Source organism: Spea bombifrons, chromosome 4, assembly GCF_027358695.1.
Source record: "Spea bombifrons isolate aSpeBom1 chromosome 4, aSpeBom1.2.pri, whole genome shotgun sequence".
Lineage (NCBI taxonomy): Eukaryota > Metazoa > Chordata > Amphibia > Anura > Pelobatidae > Spea > Spea bombifrons.
In genome coordinates, this window is record NC_071090.1 from 30861501 (window position 1) to 30887633 (window position 26133).

General features: G+C 36.2%; 1 protein-coding gene across 1 annotated transcript; it reads left to right on the forward strand.

Annotated features, from left to right (window-relative positions):
- The first annotated feature begins 5561 nt into the window (after positions 1 to 5561).
- On the forward strand, positions 5562 to 8549 carry NKX2-5 (NK2 homeobox 5). The gene is made up of 2 exons (XM_053464407.1): positions 5562 to 5965; positions 7415 to 8549. The coding sequence occupies exons 1-2, from the start codon at positions 5671 to 5673 to the stop codon at positions 8017 to 8019; spliced, it is 900 nt and encodes a 299-aa protein (XP_053320382.1). The 5' UTR covers positions 5562 to 5670; the 3' UTR covers positions 8020 to 8549.
- Positions 8550 to 26133: the final 17584 nt, after the last annotated feature.

Here is a 26133-nt window from a genome sequence, read left to right on the forward strand (position 1 = left end):
AGTGATCTTAAACAATAGACTCCAGTGTGTAAGACAAAACTTGAAATGTGTTCTTAATACAAGAAAGTTAAGTATTCGAAAATGGGGAATCTAGATCAAATGTTGTGTCCTACTGTAGAATAGGTTTGCGCCCCGAAACATTGCTTAGGAGACCACTCCGCTACATACATAGTGCTTGTGATTTTAAGATAATATACAAGTGGGAGATCTTCATTCCTGCATTTACTATTAATCCTCTGCTAACAATGGATTCCTGCAAAATATATCAGGACTTAGCTTGTTTCCACAACAGATAAGGACAGGAATAGCCTAACATATCACTGAGTACTCGCCTTATATCTACACAGCGACACAACTTTTTTACTTCTGTCTCCAGGAACATTATTTTGAAGTGGTCTTTACAGAATTGGGGGAGGGTTTCCACTGAACCATTGTCTGCTACTGCCAAATTATTAGACGTTCCAATGAATAATTTTCTAGGAACCTAAAACAACTTGGTGGTTCAAATCGAGGCTGGCTAAAGATTTTTAATACTGCCTGCTAATGGGTTTTAGAGGCCTGCTACCTACCTGAGAACTTCTTAGGGTTTATCAGGGTACATCTTTCTTTTAAAAGCACCCAGCCTACGTTTGCATATCTTTAGAACCTGGAAGGCTTTATATGACTCAAATATTTTTCCTTTATTTTTTGATGTTGGCTGTTGGTGTATTTGAGAACTGCCTAGATGTTCACTAAACCACATTTCATTAAAGTCATGGACCACTGAGAAGATGCATATACAAGAATTGTGTTAATCAGATGTTTAAAGCTAATATCTAATACTTAGATATCTAATAATATATAAAAATAGGTTGAGTATTCTTCTTCATTCAGACAATGTGGCCCGTTTCTGTTAAGGAATGCCAATGAACCTACGCATATAATGTAAAGAATGCATCCTTAATACTTAACACTTAATCAGTTTATGCATATACAAATGAATGTAATAAAAAAAATGCTGTCCTTCGTAGGAGATATTATTTACATGTATTAGATCATGTTTCACCTTAGACATTGACCTGTCAACCCTTTTAGTGCCAGGGGGTGAGTAATGCATTGAAATTGGTCCAAACAGTAGCAACTTCTCATTTTTCTCATACTATATACAGTATATAATATATATATATATATATATATTATATATACAGTATTTGATTTGATATATATATTCATGCCCCCATTGAAAATTTGCAAATGATCTGAATGTACAAATAAATAATCTTGTTTGTTAAAAAAGGAGAACCTCTTGGGACAACCAAATGTTATGCTTTTACTGTCATTAATGTTACCCAACTGTAAACATAACATTTTAACCCTACCCAAATGCCATTTACTGAGCTATTTCTAAAGCTATAACACTAGCCCTGTTCCGACACCACAGCCCTTACACTCATCAAGTTCATCCCCTTTGTTTAAAATAGAAACCTTTATTCATATTCATGTAGATGTTATCTTAAGTCTATTTCGTAATAGATCATTTTGTTTCGACCCTATACCTCATTGCCTTAATGAATATTCCAAAACAATTGCAATAACACCCATGCCATCACGCACAACTCTTTTCTCTTGTTCTGTACCCCAAAACCTGATGCCCTAATACTAAAGTTTATCTAAAAACCTGCCCACAGTCCATATCTATCTGAACCCCAATGCCATAGCCATACACATGGTTCTAGGCCAAATCTTACAACCATAATCATCACCTGGTGTATCCTAACCTGTCCACTTAGATTATTGAAGCTTCACATTTAGTTTTATGTTGGAACTATCTTATCTCGGTTTCTCTTGTCTTGGGCTATTTTGTTCTGGGTTATTTTGAGTGGTCACCTTTTCTAGCACATATGGCCAAAAAGGAAAGAAATGCCGGAAGCAAAGGTCTTTTTTTTTTTCACATCTCACTGTATGGTGTCATAGTGACACAGAACAGACCCCTCACTTTTCCTTCACTGTTTGCTTTTCCACCAATTATTGGTCCAGTGATGCTGCTTTGTTGATACAGCAATCCGAAAAAGTGGTAATGTTCATTTGTCAGCGGCCTAAACCATGGACTCCCACTGCATGAAAAATATATACACAAACCAAAGGTCTCAGACAAGCCCCTCCATTTGTTTCTAAAATACAGTACTAAAAGTGACGCATTGTTGAAGATAAAACAAAGGATAAAGCTGCCTGTCTCCATTGCATGTCTGTGAAAGCATTAATGACATTCCTAATCACAGTTAAGCTTATCTTTCAATTTATCCCAGTAACCTGAAAGCATAGCCTCATAGATAATCAGATAAATAGTCTGGTTTCTCTACTGGACCAGGGTCACTTCAGGCTTCAGCCTGCAATATCATTCACATAAATTACACAGCAATTAGCAGACTTGCAATATTAACTCTATCACATCCTGGTCAACAGTCCAATGTAGATGATGGCATTTTAATAGAAGTACTGTTGGTGAGTGTATGGCGACTGGAGCACTCATACTGTATCTTCCTCTGTGTAATATGCCAAAAGAGCATGATTCTATTATTATGAAAATAATACATGCACACAAGCTCAAAATGTGGTATTTCTGCCTTTCCACTGATATTTTGACCTTGTTTCTTAATTAGGTCAGTATTTTTACTGATTTCTTTTACATTGTTAATAACAGAGGTATTACAATATTATTTCAATTGGATTTTAAAAATTAAAATACATAATATAATTGGGGTAGGGAGGATATCTACTATTATTGGTGTTATGTATGGTATTGGTGTTGGGTATGTCACCCCATATATTGTTTATATTACTAAATTATTTATTATTATTATTATCTCCCATGTTGATGATTTGCACTGCTAGTTATGAAATGGTTAGTTTGGCATTTAGTATTAGGCAGTAGTATGGACTGTATGTAAGACAGATGGGGTAACAGCATTGTGCCTGTAAACCCTAAAAAGGTTATACTTTGAATTATATTAAAAATAGAAATATGAAAAATTAAGTATGTTTAACAAATTAACCATCTGTCTATTTGAGCCACAAAGTATTAAGGTACGTTTGCCTTTCTATGACATATTTATTACATCACATGGGGATTTATATACATATAGTAGAGAGTTAAATGTGTAGCAACCACCGGAGCGATTCCTGACTTTCTCAAAATAGCCCTGCAAGCATAACCCTAATCTTGTATAAATATATAAAAAATATATTTAAAAAATCAAGTTATTCTTTTGAATTATTTTAGTCTTTTATTTTTATATCCAGGTATCTGTAATTGCGTCTATCTGGTTATCAAAATTCCCCGTTTATCTTTTTTATTTATTTACAGGGTGATTTTTTTCCCCCTGAAATTTTTTCCCCCTGTAAACCAAGTATTTGATTTGTTAAAACATTCAAATTTTGAGTCAATTAGTCTGACCCCTACAAATCGCAATGCTTCATAAGATTCCTCTCTAGGGTCAGCTAACAACTTACAGAACAATACACAAGGGGCCACCCTAGAAAAAAAAACACGTTATTATCATCGATTTATTATAAAGACAGGAAAATAAAAATGAAAAAAAAAAGTGGATCATTTCATCTAAAAATTAAATAAAGTTAAAAAATAATAGTAATATTTAAGTTGAGACAGCAGAAAATGTAGCCGGTGTTAGAGTGGCATTCACCATTAAATAGCCATATTTCAGGCGTCTGTCCACACTAATCTATTAAAGTGTCAGCCTCAGCTATGACAGGCAACCTGATTCACTAACAAATACTACAGGGCATTATCATCCATTTTCTGCAAGAATTTTAATTGAAACGGATGTTGCCACTTTACAGGATGGTCAGACTGAGATAAAACTACAACTAGTAGCAACAAAGTAAAGACGGCACAGGGAAAGAGAGAGAGAGAAAAGAGAGAAAGAGAGAGAGAAAGAAAGAAAGAAAGAGAGAGAGAGAAAGAAAGAGAGAGAAGGGTAGACAGAAAATATAAAAAGAAAGTATGGAAGAATAGGAAGAGGGATAAAGATTAGAAATTCATTAAAATTATTACTAGTCGTATATTACAATAATATTTCAGAAAAATTTGTTTAATTACTCTTGAAAAGCATAGGTCTGATCTATATATATGTGTGTGTGTGTATGTATTTATTATTATAAATATAATATATAGAACTTAAACTAATATATTTGGTTATTATTCTGCGTTATTTAAGAGTATATGGTTTTTAGTTTGTTTGTTTGTTTTACAATATGAAATTACGGTTGCCCTTTTGCCTGTTGGGGTTAGTGATAAAGCGGATTGCTGGAAAATGACCGGATTGTAAGGGTAATTAAAGAACTATACCCTCATAATAACACGTGTTTTAGTGGAAGCAGGTCATCTCCTTTAAGAAATAATAGCACTAATACCCACCATTAAACTTAGCTTGGGTAGCAATAGTGATAATAATAATAATAATGATAATAATTTTAAAAATTACAGATAAGAATCACTTTTTCCTTCCCCAATATTCCCCAATATTTTCCAAATTAATAGATGGTTTCCTAATTATTTCCAGTAAAATGAATGGCTCAATCCTGAGTGATGTGTAACTGAATGATCATGATTCAGTATGTTTTTCCGTATTTTTCGTTTTATTCCCCAAAGAGAGCTATATACCTCATCCCTAAAATCTTATGATATATATATATATCTATATATATCCACAATAAATTCATTAACATTTATTTTCATTAAAAACAATCTATAACATTACAAAAACCAGCATGCGGCTTCTATGTGCTTTAAGAAACCCCTTTATCCTCTTTATTTTAAACCACAGGCTGATCAGTGCAAACGATCTATTATATCAAATTACACACACAGTGAATTTATTTTAACAAAAACACACAAGTAAAAAAAATACCCTGAAATCATAACCTGTCAAAACCGTTAAAAACTATGTAAAAATCACAGCATACAAAGAAAGGTAACAATAGAAATAAAAGTTCTTCGCAACAAATTAAAACAGTTATAATGTCACAGCCTCCCTACATCATCTATGGGGACACTTTAACGTTACAAAATAACTAACAGTATACAAATCTAAGAGTGCAGTATGAAAAATTATGGTAAAACAAACGAATGTTTTTTTTCACTTATATAAACTTTTAAAATGCATATAAGTAATATCTTGTTTCAAACAGAAGACAACCAAAGAGACACACTTTTTGTGTTCCTCTAATTGCAATATGTAGTAACACTGAGTTAAAATAGCAAAAAGCTATAACCATATGCAGTATAAAAATAACATGCAGCATGAAACATGGTATGTTTAAAGAGAGGAGAAAAACAAATAAAAATAAGACTTGTATGAGCCCTTTAAATGTTCTGGACGTTTTTCAGAAGTATGCCTATATTAGGTGACATGTATCTGTGGACCTCTGCGTCACCATGCTAGGTTTGGCCAATGGAGATCCTTCTCCAAGGAGATCAGGGTAGACCCACCTCCTTGTGCCTGCTGGAGAGTGATACCTTACTGAGGACAGCACTTACTTGGTAAAGAGACAAAACGTTTGGAACGGGATGCCTCTCTTGAAGAGCACTGGGATATAATTACTCTCCTAACTCTCTCACTCAAATTTGAGGAGGTTACATGACTCTGTTTTGGTGTTTCATCTGGTGCCACCATGTTTGCTAACCCCGTGACTTCAACTCCGTTTTCTGTGAAAGACATACTGAACTTGGAGCAACATCAGACTGGTCTTTCTGCCATGGACATTTCTCCAAGGCTGGAGTCCTCTTCGTGCATGCTGTCCACCTTCAAACAGGAGTCTTACCCGGGGACCCCCTGTCTGTCTGATCTAAGTGAGGACCTTTCTCAAAGAGGAACAACTAAAGCTTCATCACCCTACCCTGGGTCATTTTATGTCAAGAACTATATGGAAATGGACTCTATGAAAGACCCCAAGGAAGACAAGAAAGGTAAAAATGATATAAACATCTGTGGGTTTTTTTTCCAACAAAAATGGTGGTGAATAAGTGGGTGCTTCACCTACCAAGTAGCTCACCTATATGTATTTAGTATTATCCAGACAATAATGTTGCTTGACATTTAACCCAAAAAACATAAATGCATACTGTTTCTTAAAGGATTATAACATACCCTGAGGCTAAATTTAAATGTGCAAATAGTATCAGTTTCCCTCGCCAAAAAATGCCGTCTAACAGCTTGAAGGGTTGGTTCTCCTGGTTTGATATCAATCTTCTAATAATCGGCTAATTGTGCGATATTATTGTCCACTTGATTTATCTTATCTCCAAATCATTTTATGAGTCACAATGGCGTTTAATGGACGCTTTTATTTGTTTAACCGTTTGTTATCTTAATGGTGATACAATGCAGACTCTCAGGTTTTAAGGCGCTGGTGTGACGTCATTTTTGCTTTTAACGAGTAAAGCCTTATAATTAAGAATTTACATATATTCCTAATATAGCTCTGTATAATGGATATACACCTGTATATTGTTAAATAATCTTAAAAAGAGGACAAAATAAAAATAAAAAAAGGCAACAGAATATATAAATAATCTTTACATTACTTCAAAAATATTCATGGTAAATAGAACCATTACAAATGATTTAAATTAAATTAAATGTGTTTATTTAAATTAAACAAGCGTCTTTCTGACCATTGCCTTTATCATACCATTGAAAGATCTATTTTCATACCAATATTTTATTGGGCTGAAGATGTCCAGCTAAAAAATCAATATTCTCAAAAGTCATAATAAAAGTCGGGGAATCGGTACCTTGATCAGTAATTTTAAATATGTGATATTTTAAAAGAATAACATTCAGCAAATTCGTTCTATTAAACCAGGCTTGAGAAGCTAAAGCACTGAAAATTAGTTGTGTAATAAGAAGACAAAAAATATTGAGTAAATGTGATGAAGTGTTTCCATAATATTACAACCATTGCCCCCCCTCTTTCTCTCTTTCTTGCTCTCTCTCTCTCTCTCTCTCTCTGTTAATGTTTTAATATTATTTTTTTGTTTTGGAGAATGTCTATGATAAACAGGACATTTTTTTTGTAAGCTTGTTAATGCTAAATAAATAAAGTTGGTAGAATAAGCATTTGGACCTAAACTTAATTTTTAAATGCATATTAACAGTATGTATGTGTATGTCATACTCAATTTTATTATACAAAAAAAGCTTTAATATTATCTGGGGTCCTAGAACAAGTCAGAACTAATCAGCTTAATTGTTTTACTAAAGACGTGTTATTTGTAACATATATATATATATATATATATATATATATATATATATATATATTTATATATATATATAGTTTGTAAATATGTTTTTGCAGATATAATTTGTATAATTACAAAATTACAAACCACTTCACTTGATTCCTCTTTCAGACCTCTGCCCCTTGCAGAAGAATCTAGACAATGACAAGAGAGATTTGGAGGATCCTGAAAGACCAAGGCAAAGGAAGAGAAGAAAGCCAAGAGTTCTTTTTTCTCAAGCCCAGGTATATGAGCTGGAGAGAAGATTCAAACAGCAAAAGTACCTGTCAGCCCCTGAGAGAGACCATTTAGCAAACATCTTGAAGCTGACATCCACTCAGGTCAAAATCTGGTTTCAAAACAGAAGGTACAAATGCAAAAGGCAGAGGCAAGATCAGACTCTGGAGATGGTGGGACTCCCACCTCCAAGGAGGATAGCTGTTCCTGTGCTGGTGAGAGATGGTAAACCATGCTTGGGAGAGTCTTCTCCTTACAACTCCCCATATAATGTCAGCCTCAACCCTTACAGTTACAATACTTATCCTACATACTCTAACTATAGTAACCCAGCTTGCAGCAGTAGCTACAGTTGCAACTACTCTTCCATGCCAAGCATGCAACCCACATCAGCTGGTAATAACTTCATGAATTTCAGTGTGGGGGACCTGAACACAGTGCAGACTCCAATCCAGCAAACTGGTGGTGTATCTACACTCCATGGAATCCGAGCCTGGTAGAACTTAGCTCCAAAACTTCAGAAAAGCACTCAATAATGTGGTGGCATTGACTACAAAAGACTGGAAAGACTTGCAGAGACTTGGTGGACAAACTAAGATGTCCTGCACTCAGCATTGACTAGATGTGACTTATTAGACCTAGGAGTGTGTGTGTTTGACAAAAACATGATGAAATCCAGGGCTTTTGGTCTACATGACCGGATTAATCAACAGAAGATGCACATCTTATCAAGGGGAGTTGTATTATTATTATTATTATTATTATTTTTGTTGATGTTGTGTAGTGTTGATTTTTTTTAGCACCACTAAAAGGTATTTACCGATTACCAAAGTGTGTCCTAATATGTATTTAACCCATTCACTGCAGGTTGCATAAACTTTTTTTGACTACCACAGTGGTTGCCCTGCATTGCCCTAGCACTAAAAGTGTTAACAACCCATGCAGTATTACACAGGCAAGGGATTGTAATGACTACTATTTGGGAAAATGCTGAAATCATTGAGTACAAAAGAATAAAAGAAACATATGTCTAGAATTATGTGTTAATTTCCTTTACTATGGTATATGAAAAGAATTCTGTGGCACACAATACTAAAAGTTACATTTAAACAACAAACCAAATCTGTGAAATTAGGGTTTTATGTGAAATAATGGCATTACTGGGAAAATTAATTGACCGCATCAGAATTTTTATTTTTAATAAATTTTGAACTAAAACCAAGGGTTACATGTTTGAAACTAAGGGTAAGTAAATTTAAGTGGAAGGGTTTCCATCACCTTTTACCCACCATAACTTATGTAATGGTATAAACTAAGGGTACAAACCCAAGTCGCCGGGTTTAGTGCACATTACTAACTTTATAGGAAGCATGCTCAGTTCTTACTCCATGTCAAGGCAGGACATTGATGACCCCATTCAATACCCCCCACAGGCTGCAATATTTTTGAGATTTCTCATGTTTTAACAAATGTCATCTTTTACTTAGTTATTTTCAAATAAGAGTCACTGTTCTATAATAAAATATCAAATTGTGCTTAAAAGTTTAACTATGATTACTATACTATTTTCTTTTTGATCTGGTATAACAAAGGGCGAAAGAAAGAAAGAATGTGTATTACTGGAAAGAATGCCACTGGTTTAGCTTCTCATTGCTAGATAGTAAAAAAAATGAAATCTGTGATAGTTACACAACATACGGCTTTATTCTAGAATTTCATTGGCTTGCTTTATAATTATTCTAGTAGGAGAAATAATTTTTGATGATGATGATCAGAAACCTACGCATTTAATATGTACTTTCTTCTGTTGGCAAATCATACGTTGATTTCTTCTTAATGTCCAACATTTTGTTCTTGTAATGTAACATAGAACACAAGTTTATATTTTAATACATAGCATGAGATCATTTTTTTTACTTGAAATTCGATTTCTTTTTTTTTAGTGCCAACAGAGAAACTGTTTTCGGTGCTAATCATTTTATCCATACTATAATTTTCACAATAATACTACGTGTATGAGAAACATAATGTAGGCCTTTTAGAAAAAGTGTTATTTCCTATTAACATTGAATTGCTTAAGTATGTATATATATATATATATATATATATATATAAACTGCAGGATTTTAAGAAAGCCAATGTGTCTTCATTGACTGTAAATTAAACAGGATTACTGATACACAAAGAATACTCTGTATTTGAAAGCATCTGATCCATGATATACATTTGTTGGTAAAGGATTAATATTGCTTACTGTATAGAACATGTGTAGGGAATTTATTTTTACCCTGTTTGAGAAATTTCTCATTCCATTCTCTTTCAACTTTTTCTCATCAACATTTGGCATAGCAGTAACAGAGCAGCTTAAATACATGTCCAAGCCTCATTTACGATGATGGATTTCCAATAATATTTTACTCGATTATATCATTATATTAGAGCTAAATGTCCAAATAAGACAATTTATTGACCTCTCGTTCAGGTGCACTCATTATTTTGACATGTCTATTGAACGAAACCTCCTTTGTTTTATATTAAGGATATTCTACTTGCTTCTACATTCATGTTTTGCTTATGAAAAAGCTTGTGAATGCCATGTTGTTAATTCACTCCAATTAGAAAGTTATAGGCCATTTAAACAGTAAATGGCAATAGTTTTATAAGTATGGCACCAAGATGCTACTGACATGTTAGCGAGGTGTTAAACATAACAAAAATCCAGCGCGAATAGCTCACATGAACAGATACATCATTGCCAATAGGAACATTTCACTCACTAAATTACTGTCTAAAAAAAGACGAGGCAAAAACACTGGAAAAATAAAGCACCAATTACAATTATTAGATAATAAAATAATAAGATAATAGATAATAAAATATTACTAATACTGCAATTGTTTTAACACATGATGTGCATATTCATGTCTATATGTTCCTCTTGTCAGTAGATACACATTCAGTGGGATGTGAATTCACGCTATAGTTTGTTTTAGTGAATTGTTGACAGTAGATAACACAGAACATTCCCTATAGAATCTATAGTTGTGAATAAGTCAAGAGTCTAGTATAGTAAGAGATAAATGGAATGGAATGTTCTGTGATATCTCCTGGAATGTGATATGAATTAGAAGTCTCTGTGGTGGTGGTGTTGTCCAACGCCTTACTGTGGTGGGCCACAAATTGGTCAATGACATCTATGGTATTTATCATAATGTTTCAAAGCATCAGATTAGAATGTTATGTATTATTCATATATTGAATTGAATTGAATGTTCTTGGGTTATATCACATAATCTGAGTAATTTGTCTACAAACCTCTCCATAACACAGGGTATTGCACCTAGATGTAGTCATGTTAAGTTCTAAGAGTAAATCTTAGGCTAAAGTCTAGGTCTGTGATGTCCTGCTGTCCAGAGTTTCCACAGAAGTTCGCCATGGTCCTCACTGTGCCATATAGAGTGTAAAGAGTTACCAAGTAGACGTTCAGATAATTTTATTAAACGCAAGCTTCCGTTATTTATTGTTTCATGACTATACGTTGCACAGGCTCCACAAACCACAGCTGCATGAAGTATGACAAAGCCAAACCAAAAACATTTGGTTAAATTGGAATTAAAAGGAAATGGCATAGGATTATTTGCTGTTTAGACTTTATTGTATATAAGGTCAATGGTTGCGGGATTTTGGAGGAAAAAGTTTATTTTGTCTGCTACACAGCCTGATACGACTGACTACTATAGGTGCAACTTGGAATATATAAGGAAATGTATTTCATATATCATAGAATTGTATTCATAGTCTATTATAAATTATCCTAATGTCTCTATTTTGAAACTGGGGACTTGGAACTAAATACTTATTCTGAACATCCCAAGGCCCACCTCAAGCCTACTCATGTTCCTTTCTCATAAGTGTCCCTCATCTACATTGGGCACTTAGTTGAAATCCCCGATGGCCAATAACAGCATTATCCAGGAATTTGCTGAAGAACGAACCAAGATTTAGCACATCTGCAGAGGATATTGTAAAAATTAGATATTGTTGTATCTTATCAGCAGTAACATTGAAACCACTGTGATTTCTAATGCAGTGCAAAAGTGCAAAGCCATATATATATATATATATATATATATATATATATATATATATATATATATATATATATATATATATATATTTATATTTATATATATATATATACATTGTGTATATATATATTGTGTATATATATATATATATATATATATATATTCATTTGTGTCAATGTATATGTATTATAAATGTATTTGGATTAACCATGCCCATTAGACACCAATATGACCAAAATATGTTGAAAGTAAAAATAAATCTGTATAAGAAATATACTGTATATATGGGTGAAAATAGTATAGAATATCACAAATCTTGAGAAATACACCACACTCTTGTATATAATATGTATTTTCACAGGTGTATAATTCAGAGCCAGGCTGAGGTGTGCTAAAATAAAGGAGATATCATTTTATTTGCATAGAAACAACAGCTTTCACAATGCTGTACAATGGATTATAAAGACAATAGCAATTCTAAGCAGAGACAGCAGGCCTAAAGGGCTTTGGTCATTAGAACAACAATGTCAACAATTCGTAATTGTGTACTAGCATTTAAATGAGATAAGGATATCTAAAATGTATAATATACTTGCAGGGCATGGGTTGGATAGTACATATACATAGTGCACATTACTTGCCCCTGATGTACAACTAAAAATTCATCATATGGTGCATATTAACACGTCAAAAGCCATACCAGAAAAGAGTTACTTACAATTGTAGGTAATATATGTATATGTAGTATATTTTCAGGTTCACCTACACAATGATAAAGTAAATTAGTAGAATTAAAAACATACAACTTTAACAGAAGTCATTTATTAGTATGATTTTTATTATTATTATTATTAAAACTTGGAGTATTCCATTACTTGTGTAGTTAATGCCCAAAGATTTAAGTACACCATACATACATGTTGTATTTCGAATACGTTTATAACTACCTAGTTTAATATTAAGGAAAAAGAAAAATTATTTGTAATGAAAAAGCACCAGCAAATTCTGCAGCACAAGGAATGGTAAAATAAAAATTAAATTTTTTTTTTTTACGTAGCCATATAATCATTTTCAATGTGCTGGCTTTTTTTTTCTCCTGAGTTTGTTAACTAGGATTAGCGTGCATAATATTATGACACTTGTTAATTCTAAGATATATAGTGATGGTATATCGTTGCAAACTGGACCCTGATTAGTTAGCTACCCCCAGCAAGTAGTCTTGATTTGAGATTCTTGGTGCTGATTATATTTAACCATGACATAATCCTGTGATTAATGGAATTAACTTTATTTTAGTTTTTATATATAAGAAGAAATATTTATCCTACACTCGAGTTCACTTCTTAGAAAATTAAGTGTTAATGAAAATATTGTGTAGTTGACATACAATGAATGTGATATAGATGGGGGATGATTATCAGAGCATATTATTTACTTTTTAAAGTATCACAAGATATATACATATAGCTATACTTAATGAACAAAATTAGTTATTTATCTTCTTCTCTTGGTTGGATATGGAAATGTCAAAGGATAAAACAAAGGATGTATGTGCACATTGAATTTACAATTTACACACAGATGGATGCAGTACAGTGTGTTCAAACTAAAAGCATCAGGTACATAAAGATGCAATTATTAGCAACACATAAAAATCAATTTAAATACCATGCAGGAAAACAATCGTCCAACCAGATCTTGAAGAAAATACATAAATACATAAAACTTTTTTTTAACATTTCTAAAAAGTATTTTTAGACCCCGCTTAAGAGACATTGTGAAAAATAGTTTAATAACTGCATCATGTTTCCTGTTACATGACCCTGCATGTTGCTCCTTGGTTTGGCAAGCAGGCAGAAAATAAATATTTGAGCCCATATAACTACTTCATAGCCAGAAAGGCCTACAGTATATACATTGCACAGGGTGCTAAGAAGGGCTTTACAAATGTTTTAACTGCAGGCTTCTCTTTGACCTTATTGCTGACACTGCAAGAGGACTATGCTACTTGGTGGGAATGAGGTTAAGCTGAAGGTATCTTCACAGGAGCTAAGTGAAGGAGAGCAGGAGATCCACCTCGGATAAAGAAGTGGTGACTTTAATTACCCTTAAGTATTACAGTAGTCACTATCAAATGTCAATTATTGCAGTGAGAAACAACAAACATTGTAATTCACATACAGTCAAAACATCCTCTAAGTGTTTGAGATGCTATCTGTTGGTGATAAGGCAATTAGAGAGTTCTGTAGCAGCTCCTTGCACTCCTATCTGCGCCATCAGTAAACAGAGTAGGAGACAGTGTGGCTGTGTCCCTGGGACACAGGATGAGAAGCCGTCAGGGAACTGTAGCGTCTTTCCTGTCACTAACACCCACCCAAAGAGCTTGTCTGTAACACCTTCCTTACTGGAGATATGGACAGGTCTCTGGGGACCAGTGATGGGACCTCTTTGCTTTCATGGTCATTCCGCATCACAGAACTGCACTGGGCTTAATGTTAAACTGGAGTCACTTGGGGGGTAGTCCATTGTTTGAGTCATTGTTCACAGAGAAATAACTGCAAATAACATAGCTGGAATTTGTTTAAAAAATATATACTTTTCCCCAAATTCATTAGGTTAAAAAAATAACCTACAAGCAGCAAACCGGAGATAAAAAGGGTTTTATACCATATGCAGGCCAAAATATTAAGATCCCTGAACACACTTTTAGATTAATATGAAATCATGTTGAAAAAAAAAAATTGTTCATCAAACCTGAATCCAAACAATAAGGAAGATAGCACAGTTACAACGTAACCGGTACTCACATCTACGTGTAGGTGCTCACCATGAAATAAACTCCAGTGTGCCAGTTGCACCATACTAAATTATTATTTATGATTTGAAGAGACATACTAATAGTACAAAATCTGCTTTTTTTGGATCATTTTATGGAGCTAGAATTTTCCACCAGAATATGTCTCAGGTATCAAAGCTATTTACAAAACAGATGCAATGTAAGATTAAGAAGCAAGATAAAAAGCGAGCTGTTGTGTTAATGTGTTTTCTATACAAAAAGTCCATTTGGATTTCTTGGCACCTGCAAGATCAGATAGGATGAAAAAAGGGAATAATGTGTAGCTGTAAATGGCATGATTTATACATCTTCCCAGTGTCAATTAACGAGAACTGTGTGTTTGGCAAAGATTTTTTCCATGTCTGGATAAACAGTATACTGGAGGACATTGACCCCCTGTGTCCAGTGCCCCCCATTGGTTCGATTCAGTTCAAGAGTACAATGAACTCATCTACATCTGAAAAGGTTGTGAAGGGCAGTGTGGGAAGTATAGAGTGAGGACATGTTCTCCTAGAAGCACCCTCAAGGAGACCTAGAGCCCCCAAATGAACATTCAGATAGCACTTTATACTTTTTGGGTTGCTGTGCTATTTTCCGATATAATATACTACTACATATATATACAATACTCTTTTCTTTACTAAATTTATATAGCAATGTTATGTGAAAAGTTTTATAAGAGGCTACATGAATTGATTTCAATGATATAAAAAACATGGCTCAGATATGGAATTAATGTAATATGTTTAATGTCCATCTTTGTATCTTTATAGCAGCCATAGGGCATTGGGATCACTATAAAAAACAATACATTTGAATAAAATAAAATAGATGGATTAAATGTAGCCATGGGTTAAGTGGGGTCCATAATAGATGGAAACTGGGGCCTGTTGTAGGTAACTTTACTACTTCCGTTTTTCTTTTCTTTTTAATATCTTCCAGATGTGCGTTTGATGATCTCCAAGGTGAACAAGATCCCTTTATTTTATAATCTGAAACTTTGCTGCAGTTTGTCAATGTCTGGGGAAATGATATTTGGGTTAAACATAAAGCCAATAGGGGGCCTCAGCATGAAACTCCTGAGGTCAATTTGGCCTACAAAAACTGGTCAATCAAACTCATCTCAAAGTCATGATAACAATATCATTTAATTTTTTTCATGTTAGTATGTTAGTGTAATCTTACCGGGTTCCCATGTGGGGCCTGTGGTAGGACATGTACTCCAGTACACGGGGTGAATTCAGTAATGGCAGCAATACATAAAAAAATCTATTTCAGCTATACAAGAAAGAGCCAATATTGCATTTTTTCCTCCAAAAAGGGCTCCATTGATACAGGGCTATCCCTAGCATATAGGTAATCTAGGCCATTACCTAGTACGGTATGTTAAGGGCAGAGGGAATGCTTACTGAGTTGCCCATATGAAGCAGGGCCTAATGGGGATGTCTAAGATTACCTTGTTTACTGGCCCAGTAGTAATTGTAGATAAATATGTGTAAGGGGTGAAAAGATGCCTGTGCAGATCAGACCTTCACATCAGCGCTCCTTGATTCACTGTGCCGGGTGGCAGGAGAGGGAGGGCTGGTGTGCAAGTCTCTACTGGAACCTACCACTTTTCACACTGTCACGATTTTTAACCGCAGATAGATCATAGATTTCCCCAACCAGCCCCATCTCATATGGATACTCAGTGGTGGCACCAGGGCTGGCCCAAGACATAATGCCGCCTGGGCCGAAGTTTAAAATGCCGCCCCCCTCCATTATCTACCCTTCCTCTCCCTCGCTATTATCTACCCTTACTCTCCCTCCCTCCCTATTATCTACCCCCCCTTGTACTTACCTTTCAGCAGTCCTGCGGCGAGTCTCCCTGGTCGGTCTCGGTGCCGGCTTGTAATGCTGAGCGCTGGAAATGACGTCATCTTCCGGCGCTCAGCATTACCAGCCGGCACCGAGACCGAGCTAGAGGGCTTGCAGAGGAGAGAGAGGGGTGCCGAGCGGGTACTGACTACTTGGTAAGATAAAACCACTCGGCGCCCCTCTCTCTCTTCCGCTTTAAAAAAAAAAAAAAAAAAAAGGCTTGGGGCAGCAAAGTGCCGCCTCTTCAAAAGTGCAGCCTGGAGCAATTGCCCCACTCTACTCCATGGTAGGGCCGGCCCTGGGTGGCACCTCCTGCTACCGTGGCACCAGACATCCTAGTGCCAGCTCTGATCCTGTATACCGTATACTTTATTAAATGGCACTAAATATTAAAAGTGCTGCATAAAAAATATCATTTAACTTAGGATACTAAATTTATATGGGGCCACAGTCAGTATGCTCAACTCTTTAATGTTCCTGGCAGGAACCACCGCTTCAGTTCCCCTTCTGGATACGCTTATGTCACCTCAGGTTGGCCCCAAGTGTATTGGGCATGTAGTCTCCATAGTACACCCACTATGAAGAGGTTTTTGGTTATGTTTAGCTGCGCTGAGCTCCATGTCCATCCCACAGATAAAGTGTTCCAGTTGCTTCTGGTTTTTTAGACAGAAATGTTTGGGAGTGCTTTTCTGTTTTGTTCTCGGGCCAAGCAGTCCATTTGAAGGAAGTCCCAGCGCATGTTGTGCTAATGGCAACATTTCAACAGCCTTATTTCTGGAAGGCGTGGAAATGACTTAACCCTTTGACAGCCAAGGGTTCACTGTATGTTGCTCTGAAAAGCTATCCACTTCACTGCTTCCGATGTACTGCATGATAAAGAACAGCATTTCATTTGCAGTAAAAAAAAGAAAATGTCACAATATAAATGACCCTTGCGATAAATTACAGAAAGTAAGAGAGAATTTTTGCTTTTGCTAGATTATTCTCTTCAGATTTTTAGCTACTAGTTTAACGATTCAGTAAAAAATATGTATGCATGAGTGAAATTTCTTAATAAAATAAATTTGTTTTTTAGTTTAGTTTTTTCACAGTATTCTTAAACCCAGTGTTGTAGCATCGCAGTTTAGGTTGAAAAAAAAGTCCATAGAGCTCAACACCGCTGTTGATCCAGAAGAAGGCAAAAAAAAAAACTCACATTGAAGCGATTTCCAGTTGTGCTTCAAAAAAAAGAGGACAATTCCTTCCTGATTCCAAAATGTAATCTTATTTCTCACTAGACAAGCTATTTATTACCATGTTCTTTTTAACCATCATGTCTCCATATATACTTTGTTAGAATTTGATAGCACAACCTCTGTGTGTAACTCTAAAGAAATCATTTGCGGCTTCTCCTTCTCCACAATCCTTCTCCACAATCATCCCGTAGTATTTCCGAAACAGGACAGAGTCTCCACGCACACCATGGGAACAACCTCTCCCCCATTCCTCCAGGTGTGCATGGAGGCTCCATGCATACCACTCAGAAACGGCCAGGATAATGCAAGGGAAAGCCAGGAGCAGCCGAGAGCCGGGAGAAGACCAAGAAGAAGAGATGAAGAAGAAGTGGTTATCAGAGAAGGTAGGAAGACACTGAGAGAGAACGTGAGAGAGTGAGAGTGAAAATGTGTGAGAGAATGAATGAAAGTGTGCGAGAGTGTGAGTGGGAAAAAAAACAACGAAAATTTGGAGCTTTCTCTGTTGTTTTCATTTGGGGGCCCCTCTTTGTTTTCAGACAATGGCCAATTTTTGCTAAAATTAAAGTCTGTACAAATCCGAATGCACAAGTCTAATAATAAATATTTACGGCATACGATGCATTTAGACGTAGATGTATGAGGTAGGTTTGTAAATTATGGGTAAAGTATGGGTCCTATTGGACTATATTTGTAAATTATAAGTACTCTTTTCTCTAATAAAGAACGAACAATGTGTTAATTCAAAGACAAGGATAAATTAAACACACTAGACTTTTAAGAGGAAATTGGGGCAAGAAATATTGATGTATTATATTTTTTATTAAACTGTATAAATGAAGAAGTGCTTAAGTGGTTTTAGAGGTACCAGGGGCAATAGTAACCAGATAAATTAGCATCTGATCCTTCTTGGTTAGACCGTCAAAGTGGCCATCAATAGTCTGGTGGCACATATAAGCCCAGGACTAACTCTTGGAAAATGGTAACATAGGTCCTTTTTTTTGATTGTACTTGAAAGTGTACATTCTGTGAGGGTTTATTCACTTTTGTGGGAGTTGACAAGGGAATTTCAGCTTCCTGAAATCATTGTGCATTATAAAAGGCCATCCCCGGAAATGGTTCTCTGAAAGAATAGTGGATGAGGCCCAGCATTTCCATCAGTGTGGTGACTTTCAAGAACTCTCTCTGAATCCAATATGCTTTATACAGGACCATTCAAGCTATTCTTGGAGCATAACTCTCTAGGGTTGGCCTTTCATTACTAAGTGAAGTCAAACTCCCCTGCCGGCTCTCTCTTTATTGAATATACCCCAGAGGACATTCTTTATTCCATTAGTTTCAGCAGAGCAAAAACTCAACAAATTTTCAAGCAACCAGCAGGTAACGAGAGCAATTTACAGAGCATCCCAAAGCTGAGTCCCCGTTAATAAGGTTGTAGAATATCCCAAACTCCACAAATTGAGAAGTAACAGAAAATAGGCTATTTCATGCACACCTGGTCTACTCATCTAGTCTCTAGTAAGGTCAGATTGGTTCATAATACTCATATATAATTATATTTATAAGTATAATTACCGGTATATATAAATTAGTGCAGGCGGTGTGGCGCCCCCTGTTTTTATTCATAGGCATCACGTCACCATAATTCCTAGCATGTTCAATCTGACCATCATTACCACAAAATAAACATGGATTCACAGCTGGTGTCTCATTGACGACCCAACCGTGCAGTTAAAATTAACCTTTTCTTTACCAATAGCAAGTCTTGTGCCAGGAATTGCTCATACGTTGACAGCAGATAAGGACCACTTAGCTTTCTTGGACCATTTGCCACATCTACTTTAATGCTACGGATCTTTCATGATCCTGTTTTTAATCCCAGGATTCTGGGACCACACACAAGGCTGAGAAAGCAGCATACAGCTGAAGGAGTTGGGGTAAATTAATAGAATTGTCCCCACATCACCACTGAAGACTGTATGGCAGCCCAGGATACGCCGATGAAAATAGACCTTCTGTGCCAGCGCCAGTTATTGGATTTGAGCTCTGTGTTATTAATTGCCTGGCATCTTTGCTAATCTGCGCGGATTGCATTTTGGATAATTCTGGGGGTACAAAAATACTGTCCACAAGACCACACAGTTTCCTCCAAAAACAGAACTTACTGGAACGATTCGCATAATAGCTGCATACTCCTATAGATGACATTAAAAGAGTGGATCTTAGGCCAAGATGTATATATGAGTGTGCCGATATGTGAGAATAACTCCTTATGTACTCATTTTCAAGAAGCAGGACATGTTCAAACAATTCTTTTACCAGTTTATTAGGCAGAGATTAAACTAGACTTTAAAATTGATATATACCTGCATCCATACTGAGTCCTGAACTCAAATATTGGTAAATTAATTAACACAGAAAAACACAAAAATGTTATTAATTAAAAAAGTAATGAGTCATTTTTTAAATAAAAATGATTGTTGTCTGGCTATACATTAGTATTTCGATATATGATAAATAGGAATCTCAGTTTGGACTTGTTTGCTTTTTTGTTGGAACAAAATGCCCCACATGCATACATTTAGGCCAAGCTAAAGTTACCCAATTAAGTATTTAAAATTAATAAAGGGTTACTATTGGTGTGAATTAATTTTGGACCAGTTTGGAAGTCACAGGTATCCTTAAAAGAGGTGTCTTGGCACATTGCCCCCCCTCGGCAGCTTGAAAATGGCAATGTGTTAGAAAATAGACGACTTACTTTACCACCCTGTAACAGGCAGGAATACTGAAGTATAAAACAGATAATGTAACAACGGGCAATTAAGTATTGGTAGTCCGCATTGTGTTTAATCTGCATGGGGTGCCAGATGGCCAGTCTGGGCCTGGATATATTTTAAGGTGCATTATAGCAGATATATAATACGAGGTGGGGAGGATTTAATGCCACGTGGTAACATACATTTTCCATATGAGGAAATGTTCCAAAAACAATAGCAGATGATAGTATAAAAAGCAAACAGGTAACTAATGCACTGTTTGATGTTTTGGTGTACACAGGTATGTGCGTTTGTGTCTAAACTGCAGGGTCGTGATTCATTTTTAGAGCTCAGTTTTTAAGTCTGGTAGTCATGACATCAGTTTTGTCATTCATCACTGACTTCATTGTTTCTTCAATTTTAGATTGCCCTCTCGTAAATTTGGGTGGATATATATATATTGATAAGCAATACAATTATGACTACCTGCTTGATATTGTGTATTTGGTCCCCCTTTTGCTGCCAAAACAGCCCTGACTTGTCAAGGCATGGACTCCACTAGACCTCTGAAGGTGTGCTGTGATTTCTGGCACCAAAACGTTAGCAGTAGATCCCTTAAGTCGTGTAAGTTTCGAAGTGGGGCCTCCATGGATGCATCCTGGTGCTGTTTGTTTTCCAGGTAAGCGATGCACCAGGCCATCCATGTGATGTAAAAGAAAACATGATTGATCAGAACAGGCCACCTTCTTATATTGCTCTGTGGTCCAGTTCTTAGGCTCACGTGCCCATTGTAGGCACTTTTGGCAGAGGACAGGGGTCAGCATGGGTCAGCATGGGCACCCTTACCGGACTGTGGCTACACTGTGTGTTCTGACACCTTTCTATTAGAACCAGCATTAAGTTTTTCAGCAATTTGAGGTACAGTAGCTCATCTGTTGGATTTGACCACACGGGCCAGCCTTAGCCCCACATGCATCAATGAGCCTTGGCCACCCAAGACCCTAACAGCAGTTCACCGCTTTTCCTTCAAAGGACCAACCCACAAGAGCTGTAGTTTTTGACGAAAACTTTGAGGACGAGATGTTCACTTGCTGCCTAACATATCCCACCCACTGACAGGTCCTATGATACAAGATTATCAGTGGTATGTTAACCTAAGAATATTATGTGCTGTAACATATATATATATATATATATATATATATAGTTAAAAAGGATTAAGGTCAATCTTAAAAGGAACAATTTACAAACACATACACTATTTTTCAGAATCTAAGCGCGACTTGCAGGGTTAGAGCTATGTTATTGTCCCTGTTACCCTGGCACCATATCCTAAATTAAAACAAGCTACAAATGTAACCCTCCTCTTCTACAGGGCTGAGCGAGAGTTTGTGTCTTGATTGCATCTGTTAGATTGTAAACATAACTAAGATTATATCAAGTGCAAAATAGGATGTTTATCGGTTATTAATGCATCTCATCTGTTGATGTACCGTAGATCTTTTTGTGTCAAGAACCAGAGTCGCAGTCTGTGGTAAACTAGAGTTCTGTCTATGGCCGGAGACCATATGGCCTCTCAAATGTGTTGAGGTTGATAAATTAGCAATGTAGCTTTGTGTCTTAGATGGGCAAACGTCTCCTCTAGACCAGACCTAAGGTTCCGGGTGCAGCTGAACGTTACGTATATGAAAGAGAATTGTCCAAAACAGACAATCACAACACAATGGGATGTTTGGCAGCCTATAAGCCGACATGTTGCCACACACCTTATTCTGTGGACATTGAGATTCAGGTACCGTTAATTATCAAATGTTATATACAGATTACTCACATATAAAAGCAATTCTTACGTGGGAAAATTTGGCAAAGTACTTGCTATTTCCCCGGCATTTCTCTAGCATATTAAAGAGGAGATATATTTTTGGGATGGAGCAGCCCTGCCAAGTGGAAGGATTCCTGGCCAAAGCTACTCTTGACACACAGCAGCAGAGGCTCAATATTCTTATAAGCCCAGCGCTGATTGACATCACCTTCCTTGTAGCCAGTTTGTTCAATCAAATGTGACATTAGTATATATATATATATATATATATATATATATATATGTCTACAGCACTTAAAAGAGGGCATTAAAATATTTAATATCTATTTATTAAATATACATTATAATAGAAAACCATCCTATTCAGCCCATCATTTGTTTGATCATAACCTAGCATGGTTATTTCTTATACCGGGTTCATTTTGTGCCATGTCATCTGTTTTGAGCTTTGCATGCATATGGTGCCATCTGGAAACATGGGCAACAATAATACAGTATTCATTTTTAACTCAATGTAACTTAAATATATTGTCAGGTTGTATGGTTTTAGGTTACTGTGATTATAACTACGCATTTTATTTAAAGGTTTTTTATTGTACAACAGGCGTAAAAGTGTTAGTGCCAGAATGTAGGTGAAATGCCATGTTAACTTTCCGGGGCTTATTTTCAACTCAATTAGGCCAAGCTGATAGCCTTGGTTCTGGCAAATGTTACATTTTTTAAAAAACATCAGTGTTTTTCCCTGCAACTCAGATAGAGATGTATGTTATTTATCTGCCTTAGAATGTATTTGACCTTAGTGAATATAGTATGTCACGAAGGATGATACCGAGTGTCTCCTTTAAATTAGGTGACGATGAAGATTTTGTTTAAAAACGAAAAGCAACTATAACCATGCATGCAAAGATTTGGAAAAAAAATGAACCAAAAATAATTGTAATAAATCATGGCAACCCAGCTGTTTGTAATGATATTATATACACAAATAAACCAATTTAATATAGCTTTAATACCAAGACAATTGAAGTCATAACTTCAAGGTTCATCATACAGCATGTGGAAATTGGTGATGATTGCACAGGTCACCTAATGGGAAATGGCAAGTGATTTATTTCCTTCCTCTTGTAGAGATAAAGTCCTCTCATAGCCTCTCTTAGGAAGTGTGTAACCACTAGAATCTCTCAAAGCCCAAAGTGATGATCACTCAATAAGTAGTTGAAAACACTTTTTCTTATGTGTCCAGAATTATTATTTTTTTTGGATGGATGACATCAAGTAATTTTGGTGCTCGTGCTGTGTTTTATTCCAAATGCCCCGAACCCCTGTTCTCTACGTGCTGCCAATGAATGAAGAGCGTTGCTTGGAACACTTAGTGGTTAGTACTGTTAGCCAGTTCCACTTGGTAATGCAGAGCAAGCGCATCTTACGGTCTGGGTACCTTGGTGCTCGTTCTATGCCACACCAAGGCAAACCGGGGACCATAGATTGATCCTGAAAGTTTAGGAACTTTTGCAAACCCTCTTTATCTCTATATAAATGCCCCATGGTCCCTGCTGATGATTTCCAATTGGACAAAATCAAAGTCAAAAGTCCCACCTTGCTTACTTTAACTTCATTAGAACTTTCTGCTGATACCCACACGCCAGGATGGCGAGTGAAGCCGTGCTTTAATAACATTGATGTTTTAGTGGAGACAAAATTTAAACCTTAACAAAAGGTTAACTTGAATAAACTTGATAACAAAGCCATATATATCTACCATATAGTCTATATACTATATATATATATATATATATATATATATAAATATATATATATATACTATGTGTACCAGCTTTTGGATTAGAAAAATTCAGGAAAAAAAATACAAAAAATGTAGAATTGGGGAGAAGAAAATTTGACAATTCAAATTTGTAATTGGGGATTGCCTATATATGATATGATATCTCAAGTCTGTCACTGCTAGGTGCACACAACCAGTAGTGTTCTCTTGAACTTGTTTGTGAACTGATCCTCCGGACACACACAGAATTGGAAGAGACAGCTCTTGAACACTCAGGTATAACACCCTCTCTGGTCTCAGGTTACTCAGTATACAACTGATTTAAATACACGTAGTGATATTGGTCTAGAAGACATCAATCATATTAAAGAGGAGCTGTCATGAAACATATGTGGAATACTTATTGGCCTTAAATTATTTAAGCATAACGCAAAGTGGTGTCCTGTTGCTTCTACTGATATTGGGGCATCTGTGTAAGTTTGTTTAAGCAGACCAGTCATCCATAAAATGTATATTATACTTTTTTTTCTGTATGTTATAATACATTCACAAATTGGTTTACATCAGTAGCATAGTTAGAGTGTGTGCTGATGTGTGACACCTTTTAAAATGGCTCCAATCATTTAAAAAAGGAACTTGCGTATGAAAGTAAAATAGGGGTAAGATTTCACAAAAACAAGAGAAACATAATGAACTTTTTGATTTTTGGAGTGATTGGGCGAGAACCCTAGATTAGAACATTTATTTGTTACTTTTTATAATTTTCTATAAATATGGTCATGGTTAGCTAGGAGGTAGCCCACAATAACATGCTATGAGAAGGTCCCATTGGAGCCTTAACCTGACCCTAGTGTTAATTGTAGAAGTAAGTAATTATGTTGCTCCCCTTACAGCAGCAGAACAGCTACCTGTTACACCAATAAAGGTCTACAAATCTGTCACCTTTTCTTCTCTAATCCATCGCTTCCCCAGAAGTGACACACTGGATCTCACCGAGCAGGCAAAATGTAATGCATGCTTTCTTTATGTTATTAAATGCCAACGTCATATTCTATATTGTTCCATGGGATGAAAGGGTGGTATGAGAGACGCTGGTAACATTTGAATTTCACATACAATAGAATGCCATCTCCAAGGCAAGTTCACCCTTCCTTTTGTGATAGACTCAAGCCCTATATGCCTCCTACAGAACAAAAAGATATAAAAACAGCCCCTTAAAAAGTTGACAAGATATGACTCTCTACAGCAACGCTCACCAGTGTCATCCGCATGGCAGTGCTAATGGCCTACACTTTCTACCTTCCATTCTTCTTACACCATGAGTGCAGGAAATGATTAATTACGAGGTCGTCCCCAAGGTCTCCAGCACCTGTACTAGAGTTCCTTCTGCTGTCTGTACTAGCAACATGACCCTCTGCTGCCTTCGTAGGATAAAAAGACAAATTCTCAGACTCAAGTCCTGCTCTTCAACGGCGGAGATGAACAGCTGTTACAAGGAAGCTCCATTTCTTAGTAGGCCAGAGGCCTGGCCATCTGGAAGAAAAGAGAAAAGCAGGTGGTACAGAGTCAGCAAGGTATGTTCTTGTCATGTTTATAAACTATGCGCTATGCTTGGAAACTCGGAGGCTTTGATGGTGGAAACAACTCCTCAAGATGTTAATTTTCCCTGAGAATACTTGTTAAGGAAGTGTAAATCTATACTTAACCTTTTAAGAGTCAGACAATAAGGTGTCCACGTGCACTTTTCCTTTGTACTCACTCTACAGAGCTTTCAGCTTGAGGCCGCATTGAGACATAACAGGAAGGAGAGTCCATTCGTAGAACGCATGCAAAGAGAAAGTTTGTGGCTGAGACAAAACATATGGCAATTGCTAATATGTTAATTACTGGATATGGTGTAGCCCTTGCCATGGGTCCCTTTTTTTTTGCTTTGAATTCTGCCATAAATGTTAACGGGACGGTCTAATGTCTCTGACACTCCGTGAGTACTTTAATATGCTTTCTTCCAAAATATAAAAAAGCACTTACTTAAAGTTGCAGCCCTGCTGCTGCAGCTGCCCTCCTCCTCCATGGTATTTTTGCACTACTGAATGGCTGCGTGGAGTGCTCCCATTGACATCGATGGGAATACTTGCCGTGCATGCGCATCGGGGGGGGGGGGATCCTACCCCGGTAGCATTTTCCAAGCCAACTGGGAATGAAAATTTAAAGGGGACAACGGCTATCATATGCATATGGCT

Bases quoted from the DNA above. Each gene is read 5' to 3' on its own strand.
- NKX2-5 (XM_053464407.1), top strand. From the start codon at position 5,671: ATGTTTGCTAACCCCGTGACTTCAACTCCGTTTTCTGTGAAAGACATA. The intron at 5,966-7,414 runs GTAAAAATGATA...TTCCTCTTTCAG, and splicing joins CCCCAAGGAAGACAAGAAAG to ACCTCTGCCCCTTGCAGAAG.